The sequence below is a fragment of the Sinocyclocheilus rhinocerous genome, unplaced genomic scaffold (assembly GCF_001515625.1).
Source record: "Sinocyclocheilus rhinocerous isolate Xijiao unplaced genomic scaffold, SAMN03320098_v1.1 scaffold578, whole genome shotgun sequence".
NCBI classification, from domain to species: Eukaryota; Metazoa; Chordata; class Actinopteri; order Cypriniformes; family Cyprinidae; genus Sinocyclocheilus; species Sinocyclocheilus rhinocerous.
In genome coordinates, this window is record NW_015664024.1 from 27,522 (window position 1) to 36,604 (window position 9,083).

The following is a 9,083-nucleotide window of genomic DNA, read 5'->3' on the forward strand; positions in this document are numbered from 1 at the left end:
TATATATATATATTTCAACCAGTCACATTTATTTATCTCTAATGTTTTTATACACAAAATATTAAATGTAAATGTCTACCTCGCAGCTTACTGTGGTGAACTATACCTTGTAGAACTAACTGACTAACTGATTTGTTAGATTTGAAACAGAAACCCAAATACTCCTCATGCAACCCTTTGAACACTTACCTGAAGTTCCTGAGGTCAGCCGTAAAGTGAATATCACAGTTCTTCTGAGTATTTCTCAGAAGTAAATAATTTTCCTGCTGGTGTAATCGTCATTGAATGTAGTCTTCTTGACTGCTGCATCTTTGTGCTGATGCTTAGAGTGCAGCCCACCTGATGTTCCACTGTAATCTTTCTGCCATCTGGTTGATGTCCTGCTGGACTTATGTCTCAGGGTTCTGATCCCAATCCAAACAACAACAGTTAACAAAATCCAGGAGCTTTGAAACATTAGTGTAGATAGAATGAAATATGTCAAGTCAGAGTCACAAAAGATTTGTAGTCTTCGAAAATATTTCCTTTCTCAATTTTGTGTATCTGTTCCTTTCTGGTATCACAGATGTGTAATCGTAATCTCTTCAATATAAAGGATTTCAGTAAGACCATTAGTTCACTGAACCAGTCTGTTCCTACATAACATAACAAAGCATAATGAAGGCTAATTGAACAAGAAAAATCCCATCACACAGTTGACATAATGTGAAAATTATTTTCTCAAACATCTGTTTTTCTGATTTGATACAGTAATTCTGTCTTTTTCAAAACCATGTTAGGCTATATCTACCGCTTACTTAGTTCTTGGTACAAACCTGCCATGTGGGGCTTAACATAATTACTCACAGCAGAGACAGCATGATGGATTTAACCAGATCTTATTTGAATGTATGTCAAATGCTCCCACACAAAAAAACACGTGTACGATTAAGTAATGGTAGTTTTTTAGTACATAATTCATGTACATTATTTGATGTAATATTGTATTGAATAAACATACTGAAGTAAAAATAATGCTATGAGTATATTATTGTTTTATAGGTCTTCAAATAGGTTATTTGTAAATTATATTAATATATTTGGCCAGCTCTGTTGTTGGAGTGATGCTTTCAAAGATATTTATTAATCCCTATTGTTAGTCTGAAATTTTAGTTTAGTTTTGTTTTATCCAGTTGTGTACTGGAGTTCTAAAGGGCTGATCTAAATTAAAATTAAAAAATGGTTTCTACAAAAAAAGTGGTTTGGCATGTGTTTGCGTGAACATTAAATCTTAATTTAAAACATATAGTTGGATCCTGTCATTAATAGTTTAATGTGCTGCTCTTTGCAATAAAGAGGACAGGAAATTAGATATTTAGGCCTACTTACAATTTCACATACTGATTTTCTGATATTTACAAATGTGCTCTGCTGAGATGATTGGGCCCCTGTTATGTAAATTATTAAATGAAGTGTGAAGAGCTGTATGTTTATCAAAATTATAGGACGGGGTCATTCTGGGGTTAAGAGAGTGACCGTGGGAGTTAACTCTTTCTGAACTCATAACAGTCATATGATTAAGCGATATACAGTATATCTCACTTGGTCCACCTTAAGAGCTCAGTCAGGCAGCCTTTTGCAGGGCGATCAGGGGGAGGCCCTCACAGACACATGCTTAGCGCTTTAAGGCGGACTGGAGTGAATAAAGCTCCGCTTAAAGGCACAAGCACGCTGAAATTACATTTTCAGAATGACTTCATCTTGCTCTGTTGCATACACAATTAAACGCAACGTATCTAAAATACATTAAATGCGTTCAAAATGATTTTGATGTCATTCTTTTCTATATATTTCTTTAATAACTTACTCTCATTAATAAAAAAACGTATTTTACAATGAAATCACAAGCAGTTGTTCCACAGAGAGCATGGAAAATAAACACATGGGCACAGGTGTACGTTATACCAACAGCATATCAATGGGCAGAGTAGTAGGTCTGTACTTTGTTACCTTGAAACCATTTAATATAAAGTGCCATAAACAGCGAGTGCGCGCACCCGTGCAAGCCGCTGACGGCCTCCGCGAGTGTTGCCATGTCCTCTAATTATAAGCGGGGTTTGATTATAGTTGATTATAAGTATGTCGCTGGTTGCATTTTTTGACTTATTTCCAATAACGACACTGTATGATAAAGTGACCAACCGAATAAATATCACCACCACAATAATAATAAATAAAATTAAACTAAGAAATAGATTAAGTGGAAAAATGGGCAAATCAAATAAGCATTTAATTATGATGCTGTCGATAGATATTCATCAATTTGATAATCTAAAGGTTAAAAAATAAGAAGTTTATTTTATTATTCAGTTCGGTGTACTGTATAATCAACATATGAATAATTTCTGTATTTACAATTTTTAAATCAAATAGGCTATTGCATTTTCACTTTGTCTACTTATTCATGGTTTGTTATAGTGTGATTATTATTATTATTATTATTTTATTATTACTTTTGTTCATCAAATTGTTTATTCAGTTTTTCTGTTTATCCTTGTGTTACTCATTAATAAACATATATCCCCCTATCAATATACTCCGTGAATTTCTTGCTTTTACACTACAAGCCTGGAGTTTTATTATTTCAAAAATGTAATTAATAATGCATACGAAATTATTTTTTTCGCAATGTGGCGAAATCTGGCAACACTATGCTCCGCGTTCATGGCATAGTGAATGTGTTTGCGGCAGCAGTGGAGCCGGAAGGGGGAGCTGCGAATCCGTCCCCGCCTTCACGAGCAGGACAGCCCGGGGTCTAGCGCTGTCACAGCAGGCCTACTTCCGTCAGCTCTATCGCAAACATTATTATTAAAAAATAACATTTACAGCCATCCAAGCCGTCCAAGCAGCGCGTTTGTGTATTTTTTAATACGGTAGGACATGTTTGCACCCGGCCGCAGCGGGGTTTAAACCGTTTCATTTATGTGTGTAGCAGAATAAGCACACGTCACGACATAAATCGCACTTAAATATGATCAAATGTGTTTGAGTGCAAAAATAACGGGAAATAGCAAAGCAAACGGACTTTACATGTGCACGGCCAGCTTTAGTTGAGATTTAGTGGGGTATTTGTTTTTTTGAACGGCGCGTTTTGGCGGAAATTGCTTTGGCTTTTATTTAAGGTAGCATGGGAAGATTAGCACGCGAGCTCATTTTAGCTAGACGGCTGCGCGCGCGTTGTCACATTTACTGCGGGAATAATGTCTAATATCACATAGCGGCATGCCATAAATGTGTTTAGCATCGTAATTCAGGTCCTTGCACCTTTTTGTGTGGGTTTTGAAGTTTCAGTTGACAAAGGTTAGCGAGTTAGCATTGTTGCTAGCATGTTTTCGAGGCAAAAGCATTGAGTGGTCCAGTGTGTGATTGACCATAAGCAGAGCTAGTTTTTAAAATCACATACAATCATAATTATTGTTTATGTCTGTTAATTAAAAAAGAGTCGTGTTTGATAATTTAGAATGAGGTTGGCTTTGTGAATTGAGAACAACCTCAGTGCAACTCATTTATTTTGCTCGAGGGGTCCAAAGTCCAGCAATGGGTAGAGGCTGTTTCTGTCTGAAAATGCTTTATACAGAGAGTTCTTCATCATCCCTCAATCACATGACACACCTTTTGCCTCCAGTGTATACAATGCTATCTAAACTGCATGCAGATTTCACATATTTATGGTTGGACTGGCTGCTGCTGTACTCTTCTAAAATGTAATCAGATCTGCACTGTGCAGAGATTGTATTGAATGCTTCGTATGCCAATGTAGAGCTAGCAGTGATGCAAAATATCTTATTACTCTTTTTCAGGTTCACTGCCCTTGAGTGCGCATAAGCTTTTGGTTATGTTCATGTAAATGGTTGTGAACTGTTAGTCTAGATGAGTCTAATGTGGTTTACAGTTTGATTGTACATAGATAATTTATGTAAACAAATTACCTGTCAAAATGTAGTCATTACGACTATATTATTTTATAGAATAATAATGAAATATTTGTCTATGGACCCTTTGCACAGACTGTGATGTTACATGTTTCCACAGTTATTAACATTGTAAATCTAGCAGTTTTTTTCTTTTTTAATGTAGTTTAAAAATATATATTTTTTAATGTAATCTACATTTATAAAACTATGCCTTTTGTTGTATTACCTTGGCAGTAAATGACAGAAAACTACTTAACGCTGCTGTGTGAGTGTTTCTACTGAGGGAGTGACATCAAATTTGTCATCTTTTCTCTTCTGACCATCAAAATCAATCTCTCGATATTTTTTTCTCTTTTGTAAAATCATAGAAATGCTATTGCGGATACTTTCTTTTGCTGTTGGAGCAAATGGGAATGCCAAAAATTATATTTGTTGTAGTTTCTGTTCATCAGCTATGACGACTTTTGAGAGCTCCATAAATGTGAAAAGGGCCCATAAGACTAATTTTAAGCATATACCTTTAGTTTAAAGAGAAACATAAATTCAGTTTGTGTCAAATTATGACTGGTAGTGTGTTCATATCATTTGTGATCCAGGCTCCTGTGCTGGGTGGATTGACCTGACATGAATGAGCCCATTGAAGGCGGTGCGATCTCGTTCGACGAGTATGTGCGGCAGAAGGCGCGCACTATACCTCAGCACCGCATGAAAGAGTTTCTGGAGTCGCTGGCCTCTAAAGGCCCGGAGGTGCTGCAGGAGTTCAGTCAGCAGACCAGCGGCACCACCACCACTATGGTGTACCAGCAAGGTGCCAACTGCATCTACACGGACAGCACAGAGGTGGCAGGATCATTGTTGGAGCTGGCATGTCCGGTAGGAAAAGAATCACTTTTCATTGTCGTTTTAGCTATGATTTAAAAAGCAAAAACTAGTTGTCACATTTCTGCTTCAACTCTGTGCAGGTGCAGGTGACATCTACACAGATCTCCCCCCAGCTGGCTGCAGCTGTGCATCAAGCATCTGAACAACAGATCCAAGTACAGGTTTGACTCACTTCTGTTTTTGTGTCTTATCTACAGGGCAATTATACAACATTTCCTGTGGTTGTTTTTTTAAAGGGGTAGTTTTCACAAAAAATGAAAATTGATACATTTATTCCAAACCCGTATGATTTTTTGTGTTCTGCAGAATTAAAAAATTATTATTTTTTTTTTTTGACGAATGTTGGTAACCAAACCTTTTTGGTGACCATTGACATCCAATGTATGGACAAAAACACAGAGATATTTCTCAAAATATCTTCTTTTGTGTCTCACTTTGTTTGGAATGACATGACATTTTGCACTGTGGGTTTAAGCATTGCATTTTCTAGGTATTCAAGTTTCCTGCTTTTAAATACTGGGAATAATGAAAAGCTTCAAACTGCCAGGGGCATTTTTTTTCCTCTGGAGGGAGTGTAAATTTAATCTTTCATATTTTGTTACAGTGTAGATCATGAGTTTCAGACATGATGGCTGGTGCTACCAATCGTGTTGATTATGTAGCCCAGGGGTGCCCAAACTCGGTCCTGGAGGGCCAGTGTCCTGCAGAGTTTAGCTCCAACCTGCCTCAACACACCTGCCTGGAGGTTTCTAGTATGCCTAGTAAGAGCTTGATTGGCTGGTTCAGGTGCGTCTAATTGGGGATGGATCTAAACTCTGCAGGACACTGGCCCTCCAGGACCGAGTTTGGGCACCCCTGATCTAGCCTGTTGGTAGAATGTCTGCTTTGTTTTTGTCTTGTCATTTTAATATCTGTTCATCATAGAAAAATCAGTCACTCTGAAGATATTTCAAAATGCATCTGTCTTGAAACTAGTTTGACATATGATTGCTATGGAGCTGCTTACATTATAAGAATAATATTAGAATTTGTAGGCATCTCGAATGCAGTGTGAACATAGCACTTTTCCCAGGAAGATGCTGGCAGCGTTTTGCCATGTCTGTTTTAAGAAGGAAACAAATAACATTTAAAAAGTATTTTTATTCTTTAAGAAAAAATGTAAGATGTTTTTTTTTTTTTTTAAGAAATTCAGCAAGGATGCGTTAAATTGACCAAAAGTGGCAGTAAAGACATTTATAATGTAAACATTTTCTATTTTAAATAAATGCTGTTCTTTTGAACTATCTATTCATTAAAGAATCTTGAGAAAAATGATCACAGTTTCCACAAAAATATTAAGCACAACAACTGTTTTAAAAATTCATGATAAGAAATGTTATTTAAACACTATTGCCCCATTTCACAGACAAGGCTTAAGCCTAGTCCCAGACTAAAATGCATGTCTTAACTGAAAGCAACTTGCACTGACATATCTTAAAATATGTAATTGCCATTGATTTCTATCAAGATGCACGCCAGTAATGTTTTTTTTTTCTAAGGCACATTTAAAAAAATACTTAATTGTCCTAATTTAACTAAGGCCTAATCCTGGTTTATTCTAAATCCTGTCTGTGAAGCGAGGCCTAAATCAGCATATCACTTTTTTCCCCCAAAGTTTTTTGTTCATTAAATAATTTTTTTTTCATTCACATAAAGAACATAGGCACCAACCTGCAATTTTTACATATTCATAAATACACTTTTGCAGGAAAATGTTGGCATACATGGCAAAACATGATTGAGAATTTACCCCAGCCTAGCAGAACATCCTTTTTGCTCTAAATACCTCTCCATCCCCTCATTGGCAGGTGCAGATCCAGGGGGAGCAGGGTCAGACAGTTGGCCAGGTACTTCAGATGGCCTCTCCCACTCAACAGCAGCTACAGGGAGTTACCACTACACAGCTGGTACAACAGGGAGAACTCACAGAGGAACAACAACAACAGGTAATGCATGCCAATACATGATCAGCTTTCCAGCTTATGCATGTTAGATTTATAGTGTAACTTGTATGTCTCTCAGATCCAAGCCCAGCTGGTTGCAGCAGTTGCCGGAGGTCAGCAGATTCAAATCCAGACTGTGGAGGCTCTGTCCCCTCTTCAGCAGCAGGGCTCCCCCAGGGAGGTGGATAGACGACCTGGAGCCTCACCCGCTGTCCTCCAGCCCGCAAAGAAACGAAAGGTGGATGTCCCGACAGTTGTGTCCTACTCGCTTCCTCAAGGGCAGCAGCTGGCTACTGTATTGGCCATCCCACAGGGCCAACAGCAGGGCTACTTATCACTTCGACCAGACCTGCTGACCGTTGATAGCACTCATCTCTACAGCGCCACCGGTACCATCACAGGCCCAGCCGGTGAGACCTGGACCATACCTGTGTACTCAGCCCCACAGCAGCAAGGTGTGGCCCACATCGCCATCCCTCAGGAGGCCTACAGCACCATGCAGGTACAGGCCTCGCTTACCGATAAAGACAAGATGGTAATCGGTGCGTCTCAGGCTGCCGGGGCAGTGGCCGTTCCAATGTCTGGCTCAGGAGTGGCCACTCAGGAGGAAGTTGTACATTCGCTGTTCCCAGCACAGTTCATGAATGGAAACATTCACATCCCTGTAGCAGTGCAGACTGTAGGGGGCGCTTACTCTGGGACGACGCAGGCCCTGCACATATGGGATCCACAGCAACAGCATCAACACGTACAGGATGGAGAGGCTCAGGAACAACATCTCCACCTGCAGGTAAACACATTCTAGAAGGAATCCTGCATGCTTAAAGGGGTGGTTGATCAGCTTTTTTTAAAATTGTGTTTATGGGGTACAGTGTAACGTGTTCATGCTTTGTTTAAAAAAAAAAAACGCATTGTTCACTTATTTTACCTTTATTCTACACCGCTGTTTCCATTCTCGTCCAAAACGGGTTCTATGAAGCCCCTCCCTCAGAATTACGCAATCGGGCTCAGATTGGTTAGCTGGCCCAGTGTGTTGTGATTCGCTAACCCCCTAGTGCACGTTGTCCGGAAACGTCACGCCCCCTTACCATTACAGGTAGTTGCATGTTCCCGGGGACAGGGTTTATGTAAACATCGGGGTTAGTGATGTCACAAACCCGGGAAGAAGCTCGTTGTAGTCCCTACCAGCCTTTTTTGTAGTCCTTAAACAGCGATTTCTTTCAAAGAAAATATCTCCCTTTGCATTGAACTTTGAGTGTCGTTACTTTGCTGACGCTGTTTATGCTCTAACAGCAACGTTACACACTAACTAAAGTTAAAAAAGTGAAATCATAATCAACCACCCCTTTAAGTATTTATAGCTCACAGGCTGTCTCAAGTAATTTTGCATTTCTTCAGTAGGTGATGTGCATTTAATCGTAATGAAAAATGCACATCACTTATGCATATCAATGTAATGTGGCACTGATGGTGTTCTGTGTTTTCAGGCGCAGACTGAGGCGGAACCACAGTTGGAACCTCCTCCAGAGCTGGTCCTCCCCAACACGCTGAAGCCTGAGGAAGGGTTGGAGGTGTGGAGGCTCTGGGTTCAGCGCAAAAATGCTGAGCTGGACAAGAATGAACAAAATAAGCTGGCACCTATTGGACGTGAGTAAATTTTTTTCATTTTTACCTCTGTCTTTATACTGCCACTGAATCTAGGATTGTTACTATATTAGAATTTTTGTAGGCGAAAGCAATATGAGTGAAATTTTATGATTCTTGATTTCAGATTCAATACAACAGCCAAAACTAATCAACTAAATAAAAAGAAGGAAAAACTAATAGCTTTGGTACACATGCAGTAATTTAATGCGTTAAATATTAGGGTTGGGTACCGAAACCCGGTACCTATGTAACCGGTATGTACTAGAACCGAATCCGAACGCAGATTTCGGTGCCTCATTTCGGTGCCATGCCTGAGCGATCGATTAAAATATTTGTCTCCGAAACGGACGCAAGAAGCATCATCACTGGCACCGCACGTGAAAAATAATAATTTCCCGACTGAGAAAATGCACATGGACTCAAGTCGGAAAGCTCTAATAATATAAATCCAACACATCTTTGTAGTAACGAGCGTGTCCATGTTGTTTTCACATTCCGACTTAGAAGCACAACTCTGGAAATGAGAGCATCCGAGGAGCGCGTCAATGCAGTAATTGCACTTGCTCTGATGGCAGCAGGTAGCCTTCCGTTAACTAAGCTAAACATGCTTAAATTAAAA

At 39.2% G+C, this 9,083-nt stretch overlaps 2 protein-coding genes across 4 annotated transcripts in view; one reads left to right on the forward strand and one right to left on the reverse strand.

Moving 5' to 3' along the window:
• LOC107729409 (uncharacterized) overlaps positions 1 to 345 on the reverse strand; it is a 4,375-nt gene extending 4,030 nt beyond the window's left edge. The window contains exon 1 of the mRNA XM_016539896.1: positions 190 to 345. The gene's annotated coding sequence lies outside the window, so the exon portion shown is untranslated. The remainder of the gene's footprint in view (positions 1 to 189) is intronic.
• Positions 346 to 2,715: 2,370 nt separating this feature from the next.
• LOC107729405 (glutamine-rich protein 1-like) overlaps positions 2,716 to 9,083 on the forward strand; it is a 9,643-nt gene continuing 3,275 nt past the window's right edge. Inside the window, exons 1-6 of one of the 3 annotated variants that reach the window (XM_016539887.1) lie at positions 2,716 to 2,912; positions 4,550 to 4,826; positions 4,916 to 4,996; positions 6,683 to 6,820; positions 6,897 to 7,607; positions 8,305 to 8,464. In XM_016539887.1, the coding sequence (XP_016395373.1) occupies positions 4,578 to 4,826; positions 4,916 to 4,996; positions 6,683 to 6,820; positions 6,897 to 7,607; positions 8,305 to 8,464 (1,339 nt within the window). In that variant the 5' untranslated portion in view covers positions 2,716 to 2,912; positions 4,550 to 4,577. Of the gene's footprint in view, positions 2,913 to 3,166; positions 3,340 to 4,549; positions 4,827 to 4,915; positions 4,997 to 6,682; positions 6,821 to 6,896; positions 7,608 to 8,304; positions 8,465 to 9,083 lie in introns of those variants that run through there. The other 2 variants (XM_016539889.1, XM_016539888.1) reach the window with 2 other exon arrangements.